At 45.3% G+C, this 25,477-nt stretch overlaps 1 protein-coding gene across 1 annotated transcript; it reads right to left on the bottom strand.

Annotated features, from left to right (window-relative positions):
• Nucleotides 1-1,490: 1,490 nt before the first annotated feature.
• Nucleotides 1,491-25,396, bottom strand: slc1a9 (solute carrier family 1 member 9). Its single transcript, XM_086056758.1, has 15 exons — nt 25,108-25,396; nt 24,440-24,578; nt 21,828-21,921; nt 17,251-17,306; nt 17,022-17,128; nt 10,539-10,697; nt 9,585-9,737; nt 9,066-9,322; nt 8,881-8,986; nt 8,523-8,649; nt 6,286-6,519; nt 4,950-5,144; nt 3,249-3,383; nt 2,214-2,658; nt 1,491-1,751 (listed from the first exon to the last, which is right to left on the bottom strand). Exons 6-15 carry the CDS (start codon nt 10,690-10,692, stop codon nt 1,575-1,577), a joined length of 1,983 nt encoding a protein of 660 aa, XP_085912884.1. The 5' UTR covers nt 10,693-10,697; nt 17,022-17,128; nt 17,251-17,306; nt 21,828-21,921; nt 24,440-24,578; nt 25,108-25,396; the 3' UTR covers nt 1,491-1,574.
• Nucleotides 25,397-25,477: the final 81 nt, after the last annotated feature.

Here is a 25,477-nt window from a genome sequence, read left to right as displayed (position 1 = left end):
AATCTACATAATACCTAATTTATCTGTCTACATACCTATCGACTTTAATACTGACCCATCTATCAACCTGCCTACCCAAACATCTTTCAACCCATCTATACGTACTTACCTACACATCCATCTACGCAGTAACCGGCCTTCCTACAGCACCTCCCCATCCTGCATATACAGTATACCCATCTATCTACCTACAAATCGATAACCTACCTAACCATCCATTACTTACCTGCCTTCCTCCCTACCTATTCACACATCTTCATACCTAGCTACCCACCTACCTAAGTGGCAACCCACCATCCAATCCATCAATTGACTGAGTCACTTACCTAGCGACTGTACACACCAATCCACCCCACCTACCAACAAACTATTACCTTCCTATCATCTCCATACAGTATCCCGCCCTATCCATCCACTGTACAAACCAAACAAATGCTTCCAACCTCGCCTCTCCCTCTACCATCTTTTTCTTATAATGACAACAGTAAACACACGCACACACACACACACAAACCCCACTTTTGTGTCATTTTCTGTGTATCGTCAATGGTGACGTGCTACCTGCCAGATTAGTGCGCCGCCGCGTCAAAATTGAACAACATGCGTCAGAACATGGTCAAACTTTCGCCTCCCCCTCACTTGACAACACACACGCAAGCAAACAAACAAACAAACAAACATGTACACACACCAGGCCTACAACGCAATCATCCAGCGCTCTTATGCTGTCTGGGAAGAATGAGGATTGACGTCTTTCTGGCCATCTGCCGCTCCCCATCTACCATCCCTCCATCTTCTTTGAGAGGATTAAGTGTGTTGATATGTGTATCTTTGTCTCATCAATGGTGTGCATGCCTGTGTGCGTGTTTGTCCAGTAATTTCTTTGTGATTTTTTTTTTTTTTCATCTTTAACTGTGACGTGTGACCCTCTTTCTCATGGAAAATCCTCCCACGGAAGGTAAAAAGAAAACGCTGCTCTTTAAGGAACTCTTGGAGGTTTTTTTTTTTTTTTTATTGCACACACACACACACACCCACATACACACACACACATATACCAACACACAAGACCTGCCACGTCGAAAAAAAAAACAAAAAAAAGAAAGGCATTCAAGCGGAGTCGGAACGTGGGAGGTGTACGTTCCAACAAGATAAAACCAGGCTAAAAGTCAACACAAAACAACAAAAAGCGGTGCGGCTCGTACATTTTTCAGCAACAATGAGTCATCAAGCACAAGAAAAAAACGATTGTAAAACTGCAAAGTGCTGGAAAACGGAAGGAGGATGCATGCGACGCCACGTTTCCACCAGTCCAGTTGAGATGACACAAAATGGAGGACGCAGTGTCCTGCGCTGCCATTTCTGTCCGTCAACTTGAGGGTGCAAGAACTGGCACATTACATATGCACAAGCTTTCCCCTTACCGTAGCAAACTGGACACGGCTTTCGCGAGGGAGCATTCTGGTTTGAAAATGATGAATCCAAGACAGTGAGAGATAAATGCATTTAATAATTTTAGCATCAAATGAGAAGTGTTTTGATGAATTGCAACAAGTGGACGTTAGTTGTTATTTTCACGGTAGGTCGCACGGTTGAATGGCGTGCCGCCGGTCATACGCGGTGTCGTCGCTCTCCTCGCCGTCGCTGGGCTCGCCCAGGACGCGCTCCCGTTCTCGCTCTTCCTCCTCCTCCGTCTCGCTCTCTCGGTGCAGGCGGTCGCGGTCCCGGTAGCAGCGAGGCAGGCCGGGGAGCTATGGGACCACACGCACACACAAACATGTCATTCCAGGCAAATTAGGACGTTAACCCTTTGACCATTACCTCATACATTTATGGGTTTTTTTCCCCCCAAGTTCCTAGCCATCTAGCAATCTATCAGCCTCCCTAACAATCTACCTACCTACCTACATCTGCTGTATCTATCCATCCTACCTCCAAACAACTGACCTACCATCTATCTACCAACCTACGTACCCAGTACCAACCCATCTACTGTATGCATCTTAACTTACCTACTCAACAGTCGACCTACCTTTATAAACTAAAGTCTCTCTGACTGCTAGAAGCCTAGCTACTAATTAAGCAAACTACCTACTCACCTATCCGACTACCTATTCTATCTACCTCCCTAACTTTCACACAGTGCAATTCCATGGCCACGTAAAATGACTTAAAATCGAACTAAACACGAGGAGCACAAAGCATGCTGGTACCTGGTTGTCGTGGCTGGGTAGGGCGCAGTAGCCCGGCTCCGTCCTGCAGAGGAGGCGAGGCGAGTGGGCGCGGAAAGGCCGAGGGGAGTGGGAGTGGGAGCACACGGAACGCGGGGAGGGCGAACGGATAGAACGCGGCGACGGGGAACGGATAGAACGGGACGGCGAGTAGGTGACCGAGTGGGATTGGGACAGGACGTGACCGTGGTGGTTTTGCTTGGGAGGGCGGGGCGAACGGGGGGGCAGCTCGGGCGGCTTGTGCGGGTCCACCAGGTCCATCTCGGTGAGGATGGGCGGTGGCGGAATGAAATCCAGTTCCTCCTCCACCGGGAGGATTTGCATTTCGGCCGCGTCTATTTCCTGGAGCTCCGCTTTGGACAAGTGGTCCACGATGCCGGCCCCGAACGAGTCGCCCACAACGTTGATGGAGGTGCGCATCCGGTCGCTGAGTGGTAGAGGGAGTGAGTCATAAGTCTCAAGTCTTAACCTTTAAATGATAGAGTTACTGTGGCCCAAAAAAAAGAAAAAGCAAGTTGAGTCCCTCCTCAATTTTTAAAGACAAGTTATGACTTGGGTTGCGCAAGTCACATACTTACAACAACATATCTCAGCATCTGCACCTGGTCTAACACATCCACAATTATTGACCGTCTCGGATTGTCTATTACTTGATTGTCTTTGCAATTAAACGCACAAGCGACATGAAGCCAAGTTCATGTTTGACCAGCCATCGCTGAGCTAAATTGTGATGTTGACGTCTTTGTAGGTTTTATAGTGACGGATCAAGTTAGATGTCGTCATTGCGTCATGTCTCCTATGTTTGAGTTTCAAGACTTGGCAAGTCAAGTTTCATGAAAACCAAGTCAAAGTCAAGAAGGGTCTTTCATACGTTTTAGACAAGTCAGTTGCAAATCCCAATTTTGGTGACTCAAAGTCGAGTCAAGGCTGTGACTCGAGTCCTCCACCTCCGCTGAGTGGGCAAACAGTTCCCCCCCGTTTTATTGACATCAAGCCGCTAAATCCCCTTTGACTCACAGCAGCCAGTCGACGGCGATGAGCAGACTGATGTCCTGCGTAGGGAGGCCCACGGCCGTCAGGATCAGCAGCATGGTGACCAGGCCGGCGCTCGGAATGCTGGCCGCTCCCACGCTTGCCAGGGTGGCCGTCATGCTGGCATGAGAAAGGACAACGGCGTCAACGACCACAACTGCATCCCCAGTCAGTTTCCCGACCCGAAGGAACTTTGTCGACGACCCTGAATTTGGAACTTTTCCTCCTCCGTTATAAGAACTTCGGCGACTTCATTCACATCAGCGGTTAGTTAGCTAGCGAGCTAGCTATGCCTACACTCTGAAAAAGCATCTTTCCTTCAGATAGAGCCTTGATGTCGGCAATGCAGGTCATAGAGAGGAGGTAGAAGAGCAAGGTTAAAAAAAAAAAAAAAAGTCCAACGTGACAGGCAACGTGTGGACGGTAGCTTTGCACTGACGAGACCGCTTTAGAACGCCTTATTGTTGCGGTGTGGAAAAACCTCGCCGTGGGATATATTCCAGCCACCAAAGACTTGACTGTATAAATTTTTGCGGCTTACACATGCAGTTATGTGGAGGCATAAGAAAGATGTTAGTAGCATTCATTTTACCGGGTTGTAATTTTGGCATTTGATTGACAGTCGACTGGGGTGGTTTCAGTGCATTTAACAGACCTGCTCACAGCAAAAGCGGAGGGAACGGCTTGACTTTTCAAAATTGAGAAGCCTCTTTTGAAGTACTTGGCAATTTTAGCATATATTTTTCTCCCTTCATTTGTAGACAACAACATGCTACATCTGTGAAGACGATAGTCTGCAATGCGTCGCATTTTTACGACCATCTCTCGGCCACAAGAGACAATACAGTATTTAGAGGTTAGAGACTCTGGCGGTCAAGCTGTCATTAATCAAATACTTGCACACACTCTGAATCATTTGTCGGGGCGACTGCGACCGCTCCGCTTGCCATCCCTCTGAGGAATGGTCAAGTTGATCTGCGTACAGCAAAGCTGACAACGGCGACTAGTTGCGCTTTTCCCAAGGACTTGTGAGTCAATGTGACCTAGCGCCATCGTGGGGGGATTTGAACTTTAGCGACATGAAAGCGGGCCGGTTTAAAAAAGCCACTTAACTGCAGACAGATGCGGCGGCCAGTAAAATGTTGGTATTATTACACCATGCGAGGCCGACAAACCACAGACAACAAAGCGCAGAGAAGAAATGCTCGTCAGCAAGTGCAAGTCTGCTGGAACAGACTAGACCTCCGCCAGGAATCGATTATGTGCAAATGGGAAACACTCACACACACACGCACACAGCGTCTAAACAGTGCTGCTAGGATCCTAAGGAACACAAGAAGAAAAACTTTGGATAATTGAATTTGCCACATCTCAACATGTAGTACAGTACTTTGAAATACATTACATCTGCCAGAGAGCTTACATTGTTATTGCCCTAACTTTGTTTTGTACAACATTTTTCATATAAATCAGAGATTTTTCATGACCGGGTTGACGTTCCCAAGAAGGGAATCCACACGTCAATGAAATACACTGTGCATTTAACCAGAACAGAATCATAAAAATGGACTTATTAATAACAATTAATTAAATAATTAATTGATTGAAACAAAATAATTGACAGATGAATCGCTTTTTTAAATGACGGTTAGTGTTTTTTATTTATTTATTTTATTTTAGCCTGACCTGACGGTGACAATCTGGCCGCCATCCAGCGTGATGTCGTTCATCTGCGCAATGAAGATGGCCGCCACGGCCTCGTAGAGTGCCGTGCCGTCCATGTTGATGGTGGCGCCGATGGGCAGCACGAAGCGGGTCACGCGCTTGTCGACCTTCAGGTTCTCCTCCAGGCAGCGGAACGTCACCGGCAAGGTCCCAGCGCTGAACATTAAAACAACGGTCATAAAATAGGCAGACAGGTGGTGATGTGCGGAGGTGGAGGACAGAAGGGGGGGACGCAGAGGTTGGCATGGAGACCAAATCATGCGGAAACGTGAGCGGGAGCAAGCCTCCTCCGGCCAGCTGCTCTGGGCCACGCCGGCCATCCCGCGTACATTAGAGGAATTTGATTCCCGGGAGGGGCTAAGCTGGGCTCGTAATATCATTAGAGGAAAGAGACCTTGATAGGATTTCCCATTTGGACTCAAGTTCTGTGGCAAAATAACAGTTGCTTGGCATTTGGAACTACTGGACTCTGCTTTGCTTGTTGTTCCTGGGGAACGGGAAAACTTTTGGGCTCAAGCGCCACATTGGTGTTTGAAAACACAAAGATGGGCCATGTAATCTGTAGTTGTGGTAAAAAAAAATATATATATATTTTAAAATAAGTACTGTAAGATATAATTTTAAAATTACATAACTGATAATGTACATGTACAAAAAAAATCTTAAAAAGAATAATCCCATTAACCAATTAATTCATTACATTAATTGGTTAATGGGATTAAAAATTACAAAAGTAACAAGCATTTAAAATGTTTTAATTAAATAATCACATACAGTACTGAAGTATGAGAATGAGATATGAAATAAATTATTATAATTGCGACAATGAATTATTATAATTGCAAATGAGAATGAATTTTTATAATTGCATTATCAAAATAAGCCTACATGCATTTATTCATTTATGGCATTGAATAATTACTTAGCTGATTTACTTTAAGTAAATAAAATAAATAAAAATAAAACAATAATAAATAACAAAATAAAATAAAATGTAAATTAACAATCCTACAAATAGTTACTAAATTGGTATTTATTTTATTAAATGATTAATATATTGATTATTATTTAGATGGATTACAATAGAATAAAATGAGAATAAAATTAGTTTATCATTAAAATAAAGCTTTATATATTTCAAACATACTGTATTTTAATTTGTATTTGTTCGTTATTTTTCCAACAAAACAAACTATTTGTCATACGCATAACGTGCATGCATACATATAAAAAACTTTTTTTTTTTTAACTTATTTTTGTAGCTGACCTACAAATGGATCGATTGCATCTTTCTCACCTACTGGCCGTGCCCAGCGCGGTGATCCACGCCTGGAAGATGCCCGAGTAGAAGGTGAAGGGGCTCTTGCGGGTGATGCCGAAGAAGATGGCGGGTAGGATGAGGCCCCCGTGTATCACCAAGCCCACCATGACGGTCACCATGTACATGCCCAGCTGCCGCGCCACCAACTCCAGGTTCCCGATGGCCGCGATCTTGCCCGCGATCAGCGAGGCGATGCCCACTGGGGAATACCTGCAAAAATGTTTCCAAGTTTGACTTTGCTGTATAAACACCAGAAGAGAATTCATGGAGGCTGCGATGGCACTCCATGCGTGTGACGTATCTATGTGGGGAGGGCACCTGCGTGAAAGCTACGTACGTGCTACAGTCCAGCAGATGCCCGGAAGTGTTTGCAGGTGTATGGGAATATTTCACCAGCTAATGAGCATTATTATGCATTACTAGAATTAGCTTAGCGCAAGCTAAGACGAGATTTTGGTTGCGAGTCTGAGCTCTAGTAAGTTAATAAATTAGGGAAATAAGACTAGCAAATTCATTGACATTCATTTGGGACTTGACTCTTTGTTGTTACAGTCCACTTGCATTGGGGCCAAGTGGGCCAAGTGAGCCATCAGATCCAGCAGATGGAGCTGTGATAGCCATCTGCCACCTAACAGGTCTGAAGTGACACTGATCAGATTGTCTGTTGGACCTCGGCGGGAGTCTGCGCTCTTCATTCTGCTTGAAAAACTTGTTTGTATTCAACGTGGCATGGCATCAATCTTCATTTCAACCGGCAGCTCAAATTCCCGTCCAGTTGCTTCTTCTCTGCAGCAGCGCCACTCCAGATAGCTCAGCTGCGTTTCCGACATCGGCTTCCAGTGGCGCTTGTTCTTCCGAAGCGTGCCGCGTGCGCGCTGATGGATGCCTTCCTCGTAGAATGCACGTTTTTGTATACACTGGCCTCTGTGTTTAGCTGCTGGCTAATGTGTTTACATAGCGCACAGTGATGCGAGCATGCACGCTTCCTCTGGTGACCAGCTGTACATGGACAGGTTGTTTTTTTTTTCTTCACCGCCCACCGCAGTTGAGCCGCTCGTCTTTCTTTGCTCCGATGTCAGCGCTGGTTTGCAGTGTTGGGAAGTAACAAAGCACAAATACAATGGTATTGACTTAGAGTAGTTGAAGTCATTCCGTCCCAAGTGATTCACTACTTGCGGAGTTGAGGCGCTTCATGCAGTTTTTTTGCCGCCTTCTTTGTGCCATCTCCAGGACATTCTAAATCCTTTCTGGGAGGTGTCAAGTGCGTGCGGATCTTTGCTCTTGAAAAGATTTTTTTTTTAAGGTTTACTGGTCATTAGTCACATTAATGGTGAAAAACGTTTTGAAGGGAATACCAGTCTCATTTTTTACATCACAAAAAAAATGGCATTTGAACTGGGGGGGTGTAGACTTTTTATACTTAGTGTAATTGAGAGTGAACACTCATTTTTAACTTAAGTGAAGACCTCTACTTTTACCAGAGTCTTTTTTTTTTTACACTCTCTATAATCCTTCTTAAGTACAGGGTATGAGTACTTTTGCCACCTCTGCTGGGTGGTTACATTGTGGAGATGTTCCACATCATCCCCCGCAGGGGAAGTCAACATTGTTCGTACTCCCCGAGCATGTGTGCATACCACAGAGTCCAGGGTCCCATCTGTCCACGTCCTTCACACAGAATCCCCCCACCCCGCTGATGGCGGGTTCCCACAGTGCGTCCAGTGTGCAAGTTCTTCCCTAGCCTTCTCCGTCACTGTCAGCAGCCGCCATGTGCGCTATCTCCAGCATGTCAAAATAACGCAGACGCTGACCCAAGTGAGCAAAAGCAGAAATGTTTTGCAAAAGTGGCGTCAGGATGAACAATGTGGGAAAATAATTTAATTGCGATTTTTTGGGGGGGACCAAATACAGTCAAATAGACATTTTTACCGTAAAACGTAATAAAAACAAACCTATTCAGGGCTATGTGTGGCGTTCCCTCAAAAGTTTTATTTTGGTAGGGCTTTTGATGTGGCCAAGTTTACTACTCCTCCACTAACATGCCGCGCGAGAAGGAGCAGGGCCTTTAAGTTATTTGTTGGTCTTCATGGAACACATCAACGAGAAGCCTGGCCTTACTCTTAAATTAAAAAAAATCACGTTTTATATCATACTCCAATAATATCGCAAATGCAAGTATTGGTTCCAGCCCAGGATGAAAGCAAGCCACTGACCACATGATCATGGACACCATGGTCATGATGATCTCATTGAGGATGTTGAAGAAGTCGCACATGATTTTGCCTCGCTCGCCCATCCTGCCCATGCAGATGCCAAAGGTGATGAAGAAGCCGATTAAGCCTGAAGCAACACACAATCAATCAATTTTAAACTTAAGAAATTGTTTAAAAAAAATTAATCAAATCAATGCCTACACTGGAAGAGACAAGGACTCGGGTGCGTGTTATTCAAAGGATTTTACCGGTACGGTAATGGTAGAGGTGGTGGTAGTATTAATAGCAGTGGAGGTAATAGTAGTAGTAGTAGTAGTAGTAGTAGTAGTAGTAGTGGTATTAGTAGTTGTACTCTCACCGAGAACGTTCATGCCCCATTTGTATTCCAGTTTCTTTCTGCTGACTATGATCGGTTCCGTTTGGTTTGCGGCCGCCACCGCCGCCTGTTTCAACACCGTCTGGACCTTCAGTCACACAGTTGGAGCAAAATTAAAATCGACATCACCAGAAAGGTGAACCAAGAGACAGAGGCAGCCAAGTGACCTGCTGGAAGCACGCCTGCACCAAGTTCTCCGGGAAGAGGTTGCGGATGAGGTCGAGGAAGGCGTCCAGACTGTTGACTTCCTGGTTCTTGGGCGGGGCGGAGACGGTGGCACCCCCCCTGAGCTTGGGGTTGCCGGGGTGGATGCTGAGCACCAGGATGACGCCCAGGATGGCGGCGATGATGGTGGTGCTCATGTAGTACACCATGGCTCTGCTGCCCATCCTGCCGCTGGAGCGAGCGTCCAGACCGGCCAGACCTGAAACACATTTCATTATTTGCAAATTGTTTCTTGCATGTCAAATGTGTTGTTTGAAGCTTTAGAAATACTGAAACGTCCATGCTCATTTATGTTAGCCCATCTATGGCTTTTTGCATGACAAGTTAGCAACGCTAGTGAACTTTCAAAATGAAATAGTTTGGCTGAACATTTTAGAGTTTGAATACACAATGGGGGACGCAGGATCGAATGGTGCCACCTCTGCCTCAATTTGAGCCATGAAAACCCAACGTCAGCCGACCTGTGATGAGGCTGGAGATGATGAGGGGCAGGATGAGCATCTTGAGCATCCTCATGAGGATCTCGCCCGGGAAGGAGACCATGGTGAGGGCCGAGCTGTCCGTCACCCTCATGTAGCGCAGCAGCATGCCCAGAACCGTTCCCATCACCACACCTGACACACCATCACGGCAACACATTATTATCAATATTATTCTATACGATTTCATTCATTGGGACTGACAAAAGTATTGGAAACAGAGTGCTCAATCTAGGAATGGATAAATAAGAGGTTGGACAAAAGCTTTCAGCCTGGTTTGTTCAAAAGTAATCGGTGGGAACGGCAACTGTCAGGCTGTCAGCATCAAAGTTTGCAGAGTCATTTACAGTACATCTAATAAACTGCCTTTGAAAAGTAATCCGACTGCTCTCGCCAGCCTACATGGGGCACTTGAGCGCTACTAGTTAGCGCTAGCACAGTCGCCGCTAAACGCTGAACGGGCACCGTACAATACAGTGTCAGCGTAATGAACTCATTTATCTAGCACGCTTAATTAGCGCTTGAACATTATTTGAGGACGTCGTGTTGTTGCGATAGTTTGTGATGGCAATTTAAACGCCTCAAACACAGTCCGGAAGACGAGTCAAGTTAGCCGAGCTACACTGCCGGGAACAACGTCAAAATAAAAGCGTACCTCGGCATTGATGTCCATATATTATTTGGTAAGGTAAGGTTTAATTTGGAGTTGGCCTTGTGTTCTTGTCATGCATAGCATTGGGCATTTTTTGGGACGGAGGTACTCAAATTACTTGAGGACTCGTTTGAGCCTTACTTGAGTCAACAGTCGCTTTACAAATGACATATCAGGTGCAAGATGGGAAATTACGGCTTTGTTTGTCAACGTCTCAGTGAGGTGTATCAATTCTGGCTTCAAGTAGCCAGGTAAATGCTTGGCAAGCTGCCGCTGGCACATACCCACGACGGTGAGGCCCAGCAGGAGGTTGTGGGTGTTGCGGCTGCAGTGGCCGGCGTCTTTGTAGCCCACCTCGGTACTGTCATCCTGCCGACTTTCTGCTCCCGCCTTGGGCTTGCTGGCGTTGGACTGGTTGACTGTGGCCTGGTTCGTCATCCTGCCTGTGGACACGGAGGCAAGGAGAAACGTGAAGGTTACAGCCATATACGAGATATAATGTACCTTAGCATCAGTGGGTGGCGTGCATCAAAATGGCTGCCAACTGGTATATTGTACAGTAGACTTGCATTTGCAGTTTTGTATCCAATTATTTCATATATTTGATTTTTGTTTGCTTATTGTGAAATTTTCTGTCTCGACTGAATGCTGTGATGCTCGTAAAATATCGCAATATCATATCGCAATTTACTCCGAAATACCGACCGCTAGTGCATATTTAGTAAAAGTGGGACCAAATATCCACAATAATCGATTTAAGTATGGCAACATAAGATGTCAATATTATTTAAAGCCAAGACATTTTTTTTACGTAATCCAGTAAAAGCATTCAATCAATAATCTGTATCGTAAAAACGCAATATGGTACTTCAAGTTCTTCCTTAATAGGCCCCCCACACTGCACCTGCCTGTAGATTAAAGGACACCCTCAGCAACTGCCTACCAAGAGTACTAGAGAGAGGAGCCCGCATTTTCCTCCAGCCTCAACACTGGCACCCCACAGGTATCCGTGCCAAGTCCCCTCTTGTAGACTCTGCATACCCACAACTGTATACCAGCCACAACCTGATCCTCAAAGTCCACCACAAAAACACATAGCAGACTTGAGAAACAAATATGAATCTGCATTGACAGGGATTCTTTGGAGAGGCTCTTCCAAGTTTCTGAGCCTGAAGCCGTGTGACATGAGCTCACCTGGATGAAGAGGGAACAGCAGCTACTCCACTTCTGAGAAAAGGATCCTGACAAATATCGCCCTCTCAAGGAGCTCCAGACGGTCACCAACACCACACAAAAACTCTTTGGTTGTCCTCTCCTTGGAGAAGCTAACATAGAAAGCTAGTGGCACCCTGAATGACAAATTCCAGCCAACAGATCACCTGTTCAAATTGTTTTTCAGGGAGATGGAGCAGGATAATAATAATTTTAGAAAAATCAACAACCTGGAACAATGCACATATCCCGTATGCAAAATGAATCTTCAAACATGTTTTCCTGAGAATTGTGATCCATGTTTTTTTCCCCAATGGGTGAGGATAAGCGGTTCCGATAACGGATGTTTTGCTTATGGCATCATCGGGATTTTGTCATTGCGAGAAAAATGTCGGAATCTCGCATTGTGTGTTACTTCCCGATTCCCACCCCTATTCTACGGCATCATAGACAATAGCATTTGTCATCTGCAAGCACTTTTAGTTCTTGACCGTCTTATTTGAATTCCCGTGGTTCAACGCAGGATTGTTACAGAACACAATTCCCTCCCAACATTCTCACGGCCTCCAACGCAACAAAAGCTCCGATTGTAAGCGCATCCCCTGTCTGTGTTTCAGACTCCCACTACCTCATGTAAACACATCTGGAGAGCGGCGCCGCCAGCCAAGTCTACGTCAGAGCGCCGACCGTCCCTCTTTTCAAACAGATTATAATCCAACAGACAGGACAATCACCGACACGAAAACAGAGTTACCAGTCGACCTCAAACGCTCATCCTTTGACCCCCCCCCCCCCCCCCCCACCTCGACGTGATGTCCGGAGACAGAGAACGTCCCGGACAGTTTGGATGGCAGGGATGTAATCCTCCCATCGAATGTGCGGCCAGGACAGGAGTAGTGGGGGGAGGAGGCTCCTCTGATGTAGTCTTCACAAATCCTCTTTTCGATCCTTATGTCATTCTTCGCCGCGATATTGTTTGCCGGACAGCGGGGTTATGAAGAGGTTGCACGGGAGAAAGATCACATTTGATCGTCCCTACTGTCCGTTTTTTCTGTCCGAAATTGTGTGTGGGCACTCGGTACAGTGGCAAAAACATTCGGCTTTGTGCTGCCCAGTAAACAAACACAGAGCACAGCACGCCGTCTGCTATATTTATCCATCATTAACAAGTTTCATGAAAATAACTTGACACCAAATCTATGAACTCGCTTTAAAAAATGCTCTGGTGATTTGAGAGATCCAACAAATTGTCAAACCATTTTTTTTCATGTTTACGTGAATGGGGTTTCCGCGTTACAGAGATCGCATTAACGTGAACATTTTTTAAAAATCCAAAAGTGGACATACGTTTTTCACAGGACAGCGACGATATGCTGACATTTTGTACAATAAGAATCCGACCCGATCCCACGCTTATATAAAATCTGAAATGTTGATCTCTTTTTTTGATATCCATCTTTTGATGTAAAGCACAAATGTTTTCAACGTAAAAAAAAAAAAAAAAAAAGAAACTTTCCTCACTGTTCCTTGTTCCAACACAACTCAAAGCTCGTTGTCCAAAAGTTGGACAACAAAAGGAGAATCGAGACAATCTGGAGGGTGGAGGTTTTGACGATTAAACTACAAGGACATGGTTCAAGACGTCAACCTGTTCAGCAAATCTTTTAGCTTCCCCAGCAGGCAGATTATTCGCCACTCCAGGAAATGTCAGAGCAGTTTCAAGGTGAGGCCTCACCGGCCTCAGAGGAGCCTACCCCCATTTTTTTTTGCCTGAAAAGTACTTAATTACAATTTATGGGACCACGGGAAACAGATGCTGATCATAGGATGAGAGAAACAGGAGAACGAAGCAGAGCTCTGGGCTCGTTGCGTCACGTTACAGCTTAGCGCGGCTAGTAAAAAACAGGAGCCATGGCGGTCAGAGGGTTCAGAGCGCCGCCGGACCGGGCAGCTTCCAGTAAATCCTGGATGTCAGCGCCGAGAACTCACAGGTGGTTGTCCTCAGCTGCCAGGTGGGCCGCCGGGAAATCCCTTAAAAAAGACGTTTGCGGAGGGAGCTCCGGGACAATGAAACACGAAACGAGATCATAGCGGAGGGAAGACGTAAGAACCCGAACTTGTACTGTCACTCAGTACACTTACGTGGCGTTATTAAGTCGGCCCAACTGGAAGTGATTTTTAAAGATGTAAACACCTTCGTCTGGCAGATCCGAGTAGTTGGGGTCGAGCTAACACACCTGGATAACGAGGTAGAGACTACAGCACTCTGGGAGACCAGGATGAAAAACTGAATACTGAGGTTATGGTGGGAAGTGGAAGTGGGAAGCAGTGTGACTTTTGCAACTTTGTGAAGGTGCGGGCAGACTTCAAGACAGTACAAATCATGTATGGTAGTAGAAGAAGTAGTTAGGGGTTTTGTTTGTAAACTTCATCTTCTATTGGGTAAAATCCTTTATTCATTCATTTACACAACAGGTAAAGTACTAGTAAAATTCATCTTTTATCGGGCAACCCCGTCAGCCCTTCTACCAGGTAAACTATTACTAGACTATGAGTAAAGTTCAGGTACTACCGGGTAAACAATTACCAAACTTCACCTAAGTGGCAAGTAAATTCCCCTTTCTCAGAGCGGGATGCCACTCACAACACATACGACAAACGAGTCAGCGGCGACCAGTGGGACCGGCCACGCGTGACAACCGTCACAATCCCAATCTGGACTGGCGGGCATTGTACTTAGGACACAATTTGTTAATCGCCAACGTTTCCACGACAACGGGTGATGACAGCGCAGGATAATCCCTCACCACAGCAGCCTTTGATTACTGTAATCGAGCTCTTGCCGTCGATGATGATGATGACGACGTCAGAGCGGGACGCCACTCGCAACACGTATGCAAACGGTCAACTTTACCTTCTACCGGGCAAACTACTACGGTAATTAAGTTTATCTTCGACACGGTAAATCACTAGCAAACATGACCTTTCTCAGAGCAGTATTCTACTCGTAAGGAAATGCAAACAATGAATAGTCAACTTTACCTTCTACTGGGTAGACTTCTGGTAAACTTCATCTTCTAACAGGTAAACCACACGTAAACTTTTCCGACTTCCAGGTAAACTACTGTAGTACTAAATTTCGACTTCTAGCGGGTAAACCACTAGTAAATCAACCTTTCTTAGTGTTCCACCGAGAGAAAGGTTCATTTACTGCGGTAGCTGCTCGCGATGCACATGACAAATAGTCAACTTTATTTTCTTTTAGGTACACTACGAGTTGACTTCCCGTTTTACCAGGTAAAGTAATTGTAAACCTAGCCTTCTACGCTTGCAAACGTCATTTTTTTAACGGCCTAATTTAACGACTTAATTTCACCTTGTACCACGCAAACAACTAGTTAACTTTGCCTTCTCCCTGGTAACCCACTACGAGTAAACTTGACCTTTCTCAAAGTTAAACTTTACCTCTAGAACCTCCTACCACATATACTACAAATAAAGTTAATCATCTACCAGGTGAACTATTGTCCTAGAAAACTACCATCTACAGGGTCGTTTGAACTGGGTAACCATTTTAAACAAACCAGTGACTGTCACCATCTTGACTTCTCACATGGATTCGGAATTGTTTTGTTACCTCCCCCGAGGCTCTTATGAAAAAATATTCTCATTTGCATTTTGGTGACGGGCTGATGATGTCATACTGTCTTAATCAAGGGAAATCTGCTCTGTGAAAGCTGGGTGACAATGTCAGAAGTTTATGTCAGGGCACTGCTCCACGCATGAATGGAACAACAAATGAGGATTGTGTAAATACATATTGGACTACTGTAAAAATAGTAGTAGTAGGGGGGTGCGTGTGTGTGTGTGAGAGTGTGTGTGTCTCTGAGTGTGTGTCCCAGGGGATTACTTGCAACAGTTGATTGTTTGGTGTGAGCTTTGCAAAGGGATGGATCTACTGTATAATCCAATCCCCAAGCCGCCACCACCCCTCCGACCTCCCCACTTGGAGGAAGCTGCAATACAAAACGCTGCTTCGATGTCGACTCCATAAAAAGCATAACTTTGTACATTGATCTGATGGCTTTTTGGAGCACTTTTGGGCAGGGACGGGCAACATCATTAGGTACAGTACGTATGAGTGCTAACATGCATTTCTGTCTTTGGTGGACAATAAAGAGAAGTATAAAACCAAATTCCCCCTCCAGTCAACACATTATTTGACTAGAATGTTGGGGAAAAATAATGAAAAAATGTGTACAAGAACATTTAGAAAAATGCTGAAATTGTGAGTATCGTGACACCCCTTCTCTGCGTGTGTGTGTGTGTGTAGCCCTGTCCCTCCCCTCTCCCGGATGATAATCTGCGTGTATTAATCTGTTGTTTGAACTCCTTAAGCACAGTCCGTCAATCAGGTCCGCTCTCGTCACCCTATCGGCTATTTATAAAACCTCTCTTCGCTTTTCTTCATTTTATTTTGGCTGTGCTGACCCCCTCACGCATGCACAAGGGGCACCGGGAGATCATTTCACGCAGCTCACAACCAATCCCGCTGTCTCGTTCGGCCACCGGGCAGGCATTTTGTCAGCTTCACCTTTGACCGTGAAAACTATAAATTACATTTGCCTTTTAGCAGGCAAATTACGAGTAAGAGTAACCTTTTACCGGGTAAACTACTCGTAAACTTTATTATCAAGCAGACTAACTAGGAAGCGTCATCATCTGTCAGGTAAATGATGAGTGACTTCTTCTACTACCTTGTAAAGCTACGCCACAAACTTCACATCCTACCACACAAAACACTAGGAAACTTCAGCGTTCATACAAATTAAAGTACAAATAAACATGTAGCGGGTGAACTATTAGTAAAATGTACAATGTATCCCTTATACATCTTCTGAATGTGACCTTTGACCCGGTAAAATATTAGCAAACTTCACATTCTACCTCCGACCTTTTGCCTTTTACTTGTTCATCTACGACTCAACATCACCTTCTCTTTGCAAAACTTCAACTTGTTACACTACTACTAAACTGCTGGTCAACTTCACCATCTAGCAGGTAAACAACTTTTACCAGGTAAAGCACTAGTAAAATCCCCATCTACCAGCAAAACTACTAGTAAATGCTCCCTTTCTACCATGTCAATCATTAGTAAATGTCACATTTACCTGGTTAAACCATTTGTGAACTCCACCTTTTACTGGGTAAATGACTAGGAAACGTCATCTTGCATCAGGTCAACTACTAGTTGACTTCACCTTATACTTGGTAAACCACTCATAAACTACACCTTCCATCCAATCAAACACTAGGAAACATATTTTCTACTGCGTAAACTAATAGTAAACACCACCTTTCTACCAGGTTAACTACTAGTTAGCCAGGTAAACCACTTCAAATTGATGACTAAAAAAAAAAAAAAGAAAAAAAAAAAGAAAACAGGAACTGACAATCAAAGGCTGAACTTCAACAATAAATATAATGAAAAGAAAAAAAGGGCAGGACCCGACTGAAGGGGGGCAGAGGGCGACGGGTGAGGTCCGGACGCTTACCTGCTGAGCGTCGCTGTCTCCCGCGCGGCAAGAGCGAGGCATCGGGAGAGGAAGAGGACGGATGTGGCGATGACGGGAGAGGCAAAGTCTCACAGTCTTTGCGTCATCTGAGGAAATTTGCAGATTATACGCAACGACAGCTTGCTGCTCGGGAGTAAACCCCATCAGCGAGCCCCAATCCCACCCCGCCTCATCCGGCGCCAGCGCAATCCCTCCGAGCGTCACTCACCTCTTCGCCACGGCAGGTCACCTCCTGGGCGCTGATCAGCCAAAAGATTCATAAGGCTGCGTGCAGAAAAGCAAGGACTTTTTAGGACATCAAAAGGGGTCTTACACTCCCGTCCACAGGGGGGCAGTGTGACTCTGCTCAGCGGGGACTACTTCAATATGTCAGGTTCTTTCATGATGGCCCATGTAGTTTTTCCTCCCTGCTGACGTCAAAGAGACGATTGTCCCCAATGGAAATAATCTCATTTTACCATTCTTACGTATAAATATAACAACAGACAAGCGTAAAAAGAAGTTAAGCACAGTTAATAATCAAGGGCGAGTGCCTTAATTGGCTCCTTGCTTCGGAACTAAAAGGACATTCAAAGTAATCCTTTGGCGAGGTTCGCCCGCGTCTCTTGTGAGCAGGCATTTATCAGACTGTGTGGAATGAGATGCATTTAAAAAGGCGGGATACTGTCGTCTTTTACAGGCTGCGTGAAAGGGGTTCCAGTCCCGCAGGAGTGGCAGATGGAGACGGCGGCAACGTGAACTAGCGGGCCGCGGCGAGTCCATTGTAGCTCTGAAAATCAATCCGCGGCTAATTGCCTGAGCCTTCCTAACACAAAAGTCTGCGTGTGAAACGCGATCCCCCCACCCCCTCCCCCTCGCCCGCGTGTTGTACGGCGAGCAAAGTGTACAACCTGTAACATTTTGCCTCTGGCGAGACAAGGTGTTAAGCTTGCAACTAGATGATTAACTCCGGACACGTCCCCGTCCTGGATGGATGGCGTCCTGCAACGGGACACCGGCGAGCTCTGGCGGCGCTAGCGAGGTGGCCTGTAAGGCGAGAGCGCCTCAAAGCGCGTCAACGAGGCCGGCGTGCGCGCCTGGGCCCGGCGGCGCCTTGGCTGGCGCCCGGTGGCCCTCGCCAGTCTGCTCCCGAGCAACGCCTGCTTCTCATTAAGCCAATTAGCAAAGACCGAGTCGTCCCTAACGAGGCCTCTGCTGGGCCAACTGCTCCAGTTCCCGCCCGGGCCGCTTTTCCCCAAGGTGAACATTCCAAGCGCTAATTTCAGTTTCGCACAGGACCGACTTGTAGCCGCATGTGTTGTTTGTTTGTCAGAGTCTTCGTGCGTGCATGCATACAGTACTTGTGTGCCGTTCCTCTCTTTGACCTTTTACAAAGCCGCCAAACTCCCGATAAGGCATTAGCGGGAGACTCTGCCAACGGCGCCGCTAATGTGATAATGGATTGGCAGAAGACCAACTATGATACAAAACTATCGCTTAGCAAGCCACGAGAAAGCTTTAATGGCAACATTCGAGGTAGCGAAAACTATACCTTGCATCACAATAGTATGTTGCAATAAATCTTTTGTTTTTTTTAATTGGTAGCTTCGCAACATACTAAAAGGTGAAAATTGTTACGACATACTTCAGATGCTTGCGGCTTGTGTATTGGATCGCAAGCGCAAGTGATACGGTACATCGCGATATCCAATGACGGCTTATTATGGATGACGACACACTCGCGGCTGATATCCTCTCCAGCTCATGTATCAATACTGTGCTGTAGGCGCAATCGATACACTGCGATATTTATGAAATGAGAAAAGAAACCTTTCATGGAAGTGAGCAGTTGTCTCGCGTCAAACGTACAAAAATGTTATTGAACGTGGCGTAGCGGTGACCTTGATACAGTATTGTTTTCTCTTCCTTGCGCCGTGACGTGAGCCCGATCACATCTGAGAACGAGTTGCTTTCAGCGGCCTCAAGAGCAGACGAGCTCTGATCGCAGTGCCGGTTCTTTTTTTTTTTCCTTCCTGGAATCGTCAGGCAAGAGGCGGTTACGATTCCAATCCTTAACTATGATATGGACAAGTGATGCGTACGTGTTGCTATTGCACCTGTGCCGAACATGTCACAAGCAGCAAGCAGGTTCGCTGCTGGCTGCTCGACGGTTGGCGACCGTCCACCGTCCGCCATCCCCCCACCCAAACACACACACACAGACACAGGCCTCACCTTTGAACCTTTACCTCTGTGCCACCACGTCTAGAGCTGGGACGTTTCCAGCCGACTCGGGCTAATTGGGTCAGATTGCAAGGAGCGCTGCATTTACCCCTGAAATTGGAACCATGTGGGGCTTGACATCACTTTCTGTGTGTGTGTGGTCAAGGTTCATTGACGAGGTCCATTGATTGAAGAAAGGATGTCAGAAGTGGAAAACGGTCAACAAATCAGACTGAAAGAGGATGGGATCGGGGGGGGGGGGGGGGGGGATTTCGCAATATCCAGCCCCCGTGGATATAGCAAGGCGGGGTACGGCAGTGAGGTCGCCATACTTGATGTCTGACATCCGACACGCTTCGGCCGCCTTGACAGCGATGCCATTTGCCATAATTGCCATAATAGCTTGTTTCCAATTAGAGTTTCCAATGAAGGAGGATGTCCCAGAACAGTGAACGTGTGCAATTATGTCATGCTACTGAAATGTGTGCGTGCCGTGTGACATCTGGACACGAGCGGGACTCAGGTTTGGGGACCACGGCCCCGAGCGGCGCATTGCTGGGTGGGCCGGCGCCAAAGTCTGTGCAGAGTTGACGTACTTGTTGGCGTAAATCGGATCAGGTTTGTATTTAAGGGGGATTTAATGACAGAATGAAAATCTGCTCGGGTTCATGAACATGTTGTTTGTCCCAAAACATAAATCCCACCCACCCTAAAGGGGGAAAACAGGAAGTGGGTTGTTGGATTGTGGCGTGGAGTTCAAACGAACACCATCCATCCATCCATCCATTATCCGAACCGCGTATCCTCACACTGCGTTTATATTTCCATTATTTCTCACGGGAAAATGAAGTGTTTCGCTTCCTACTTTTTTCGGCCTTTTGATCCACACGCAAACTCAATTTTTGGTTTTATTCCTTCCGGGTGAACAGTTTACAGAATTGAATGAATCCATTCTTAAACTTCATTTTTCAATACTTGTCATAATTATATACATGTATTTTTCAATTACAATGTAGCATCTTTATTTACATTTTTTTAAAGGTTCATTTTTATATTTTTCAACTCATTTCATAGCTGCTGTTATTTTTTTTGAATAATAATTTGCAAAAATCTAGTGAGCATCTTTTTAATTGCCATTTTTGTTCTTTTGCATGAAAAGTACATTTGTCAAAATTTGTTAATTTTATATATATACATATATATATATATATATATATATATATATTGTGCAAGCATTTTGACTTTGTTTTCATTCATTTTTCTACTTGCATGTATGGTGTTCAACTTTCCTTTCTTTGATGATGTGCTCTGACACTTTATAACTTTAAATATACAATACGAACATTTACACAAATACAAATTTCAATGTAGATGAGTACATCACAAATATATGATGTTCTGATTGACTCCAAACATCAGGCAGTTTAGTGATGTAGCGCCACCTGTTGCCTTGGCAGGCACTTGACAGCCCCGGAACACATTTACATTGACTTTGATTGCACTATTTGACCCCGGCGATGAGCGGGGCTAAAAAAAAAAAAGTTTTTAAAAATAGTGGCGCGGGTGCTAACAGTAAAGCGGGTAAACTCCCCGAGGTGACGACACCGGGACGAGAAGGAGGGGGACGAGAAGGAGGGGGACGACCGGCGCTCTTTGGGTTCGACACCTTTGTTTGTCCGCGCTCACAACTTTCCCTCTGCAAACTCTCGCTGACGTGACCCCCTCAGGCGCAAAATATCTGCCAGCACGCAGGGCGAGTCCGGGCAAAGACGCCGCCGCCGAGAACGGCGGAAGGCTTTTGGAGGATTTGGTGTGAGTGACAGTCAACGCCGAGGAGGCGGAGGAGGAGGAATGCCGCGAGGGAGACATCGAGGAGCGTGTTGATGGTGAAGATCCCAGTCTGGAATCTCGGAAATCTAATTTTAGTGGCGCTACTGTGCATCCTTGAAGGGGGCCTCCGCTGTCAAACACTAATACTCGTTAAAACCTTACTACAAGACCTGAAACGAGTCCAGTGAACTCAACTCTCGCTCTTTGCGATGAACCAAGCCTGACGCAAAGAGCAAAAACGTGCAAATGGCGGACGGGTCAAGTGTTTGTAATTGCCTATATTATTACTGTACTTTGAACCACGGATGTTCAAGACCACTTACTCACTATTCACTCAAGTGCACAATAGAAACCGTTGTCATATTTATGTATGAAATATGATGATATCCGCCACACATCTACCATCAATCTGTCTGCCAGCGCTTTGATCTTATCCACCCAAATCGCGTTACGGATACCTGCGCCACAACTTAGACCTACTTTTTGCTGGTCAAAGAACAAGTGTACTTTCAGTCACCAAATTGCCAAGTGCGTCGGGGACATGCAATAGAAAACGGCAAATTCCCAAACACGCTAAACTAGATTTGCCCCGCCACAAAAATTAAGATGCGCCACTTGCCAAGCACATGTGCACCTGTCTAGAAAAATAGAGCCCTTTGTCTCAAGTTGAGAACTTATATTATGTTGAGCAGTTAGCCACACATTTGATCTGATCAGCTGCTAACTTGCACCAGGGCCAAAAGCGATCCAGACCTTTCTCAGCATCATCTTGGGATGTTTATCACTCTGTAATAAACTCCAAAGCAGCCACGACCTCGATGGGAATCTTCCATCACGCCGCTGCCGTCTGTATGGAGGAAAAGATGACAAAAATACACAGATAGATGTAAATAGGTGCGTTTTCCTGGTATGTTCCCGTGTGCTCGCCAGTGGCAATTCACAAATCGGGGGCTCGGATTCAATGTAGTCCTGATCATAGCAATGATTTTTGTGGCTTTGAAAGAGATACACAAGAATACTGTGTCTGAAATGCTACACTGTGATACAACGTAGACAAAAATTCCCATATTCCTCCTCAAACGATTAAAGAAGCAAAAGTGGAGCTGAAGAAACCCAAGACGATTGTTAATAATCACCCCGTTTGTTGCTTGGTGTTGACAGGTGAAAAACTGGAGCTGTCAGAACAACGTTGCAACCTGCAAAAGTCCTTAACGGAGAAATATGACGCATTTTTGCCCCCCCACAATTGAAACCACTTCCGAGGCATCTTAATAACATGTCTGTACCATGCTTCTGTGAAAATATCCCAAGAAAAATGAATCACAACACAATTACACAGGCTAGTTTTACCCTGCTGAAATGTGTTTTAACCCTTCGACACCGGTGCAAATGCACAGTAGCGCTTTTTCGCTTCCACAACAACTAGAGACGGAGCTGGAGAATACTTGCTGAGCAGCGGGTCGAAAAAAGAAAAGTGACCGCAAACTTGGAAGCCCTCACAAGAAGAGAGTGGACTCTGTTTTCACCGGTGGAGGCAGCACTTCATCCCTTAACACTTAGTGTGCGCACAAATATCACCTTTTGTTCACTTCAGATGAAGACAAATTTGAGGACACATACAAGTCAGGTTTTGACATCATGCATACATGCATATGACTCAGAACTCAAAGATGGAGTCAGAAATCAGACTTATCTTATTGTGACATTTAGTGCCACGGCTTTAAGAGCACGTTTTGATTTGAAGCGAGCGGAGCACAAAGGTGCGCCGGCGATTTTAGCGTGGGCGAGTCGTGCCAAACGTCTTTTGAGGACAGGCCATCTCGCTGTCGGTGTCCGTGTCTTCTCCCATCCCGAAAAGCCTTTCATGGGCGCTCTCTGAGGGCCGTCCCGGTAACACGAGCCCGGTCGCCTTTTGTGCCCATTCTTCTGCTTATCCTTTCATCTCTTTAAAGAGCGAGAGGCCGCCCGAGATGGAAACCACCGCTCGCTGAACGGGAAGGGGGAAGAGATAGCGGACGGACGAGAGAAAGGGAGGGGGGTCGGGGGGGGCGTTGGGGTTTGAGGGAGGTTTGAGGCTCATCCCGCAATTTATGGCCGCGCTTTTCAACAAGGCCATTCAAGGTGGGGGAGGCCCAGTGGTCAAAAGCGCTGCACCTCCCACCACCCGCACCCCCCCCGTGTGTGAAGGGATCACTTAACTGAGGTGAGGACCCCGAGAAGCATCTGTGCGTCAGACGTCGCGTCCCCTCGAGTTTCATCCTTGTCACCGGGGGGCTTGGTAAACCATACTCATTTGGTAAAAAAAAAAAAGTGATTTAAAAAAGTCTTACATTTTGAGAGGAATTTTTTTTTTCAAGGGGAAAAGGTCATTTTTAAAAAAATAAAAATAAATTCAATGTATTTTTTTTTTTTTTTTTTTTTAAGAAGAAAGTCTGACTTTTAGAGAAAATGTCTTCATTTTTGAGGGGGAACATTTTGTGGCACATGTAGGTCGCATGTGTGAAGCATCTGAGCGCAAGCAGGGCAAGTCGAGACAAGGTTGACCTTACGTCGGGAAGACAACGCATGCCTCGGCTTCTTGGATCACTGCAATGACTTGAACACTACAACATTTTTATGAATGTTTGTGTGCACAACTAACACACCACAAAATCATTTCCATGGTATCAAGTTCAATATTCCGATGTGGTGATGCAACAACACAAGAAGCAGCCCTGGAAGCAGATCAATGCCTTCTCACGCTGCGCCCGTGGCGGCATCCAACCATCCCCGCAACGACAACGACCAAAATACAACGCCAACGACATCGTCACATGCGCTTTGCAGAATGGAAATCTTCCCTCTTGGCAGCACATTTGTCTTCCCGACGGCGCTACATTCCGCAAAAATCAACAAGTTGCCTTGTGATGGACAGCTCTCTGGCCTCCAGTTGGAGGAGCTTCGTCACTCGGATGTCCAAGTTATTTGAAAATGTTATGAGTTAGCGTTGCAAATAAAAAAAAAAATCAAGTCAAAAATCGAGAAAAAAAAAAAAAAAAGGCAATTCAATGATTTATGACAGCCTTGAGATGCAGATAGTACATGTAAAAAGTTGGCAAGACGTCACAAAGCTGGCCTCTCATTCAATAATCAAATTATTATTTTTTTTTACTTAGATTTAATATAATACCATAACAACAATTGACTGACATTCAAGGTGAGATCTACTGTATATTTTATACTCAACTAAATGAAAAACATTGAAAATGGAGGTAAGTACTGTATGTAGGCTACAGTATGCAACACGCATTTTGTAAGGCTGCTAAGCGCTAAAACTTAACTTCAACAGAGTGTTCAGAACACTGACGTATTAACGTATGACTTACTTACTGGCTGGAGTGAGTTCGGCTCTGCTGATTTGTGAAAGCCACAATCTCTGTCTTCTCCTTGATAAATCTTCATTCTTCTCACCCTGATTCCAAATTGGTGCCTGGAAACGGTGAAACGAGACTTTCTCTCTCCCACCTGTATTATTGCAAACCAAAAACGGCACAGTAACATTTTTGACGTCGATTAACTAATCAATTCAAACATTCAATGAGAACAGCTCCAAAACAATGCGAAGACCTCCAGCATGGCGGCCACGGCCAGAAATGTGTTGACGTTACAGGAAAATTATCCTTTGGAAAATAACTTAAGCTTTACTTGGTTGTACAATGTCACAGTTGGCAGACACAACTATTACATATAATTATTAAAAAGTGAATGTGTAATATGCACCCTTAAACGATTAAGAGCCATTTTGTTGTTTGTTGGAAAAAAAACAGAACTGCTTGCGTGAGTCCACTGAACTAACTTCCCTAACTTTTTTTAAGCAAATCATCACAGTACAACCAAACAGTGTGTACATGTTACAAATATGGCTCAGTGAGAAAGGAAAAAAGAACAACAGTTTTAGTAAATTGAGCTTGTGTCGCACTCACTGCAACACCTTGTTTGGAATAATTTGCCTTGCTACCAACTTGTAAAAAACACACACACAAAAATCACTCACCTGGATGCGGGCCAACGTTGCTGCTGCCATTAAAGTTAATCGTTTTCTAATAAAATTGTAGGCGGAGAGGAAATCTACTTGGCGGCCTAGGGGGAGTAGAAAAGGTTATACTATTTTGAGTCACGCAATTGTGTGCTTGTCAAAACTTCTTAGCTGTTAGCAAACAAAATGGCGGGCGACTACTGCTTTCGATTAATTAATGCTTCCCAATTAAACCGTCTACTCGCTCTATTTTTCAGAACTTGTTGAGTTTTGTCCTGTGTGTTATTCAACAAGTAACATCTTGAAAACGTCGTCTTTTATTAAACCGAGTTGTAAGTGCCTATGTCAAGCTAGCGGAGCTACACACAGGAAAGAGTAAAATAAAAGA

The sequence above is a fragment of the Filicampus tigris genome, chromosome 16, assembly GCF_054856515.1.
Source record: "Filicampus tigris isolate MCC_2025a chromosome 16, RoL_Ftig_1.0, whole genome shotgun sequence".
Classification (NCBI taxonomy): Eukaryota; Metazoa; Chordata; class Actinopteri; order Syngnathiformes; family Syngnathidae; genus Filicampus; species Filicampus tigris.
Note: the sequence above shows the minus strand (reverse complement) of the source record. Positions and strands in the feature narration are given on the sequence as shown.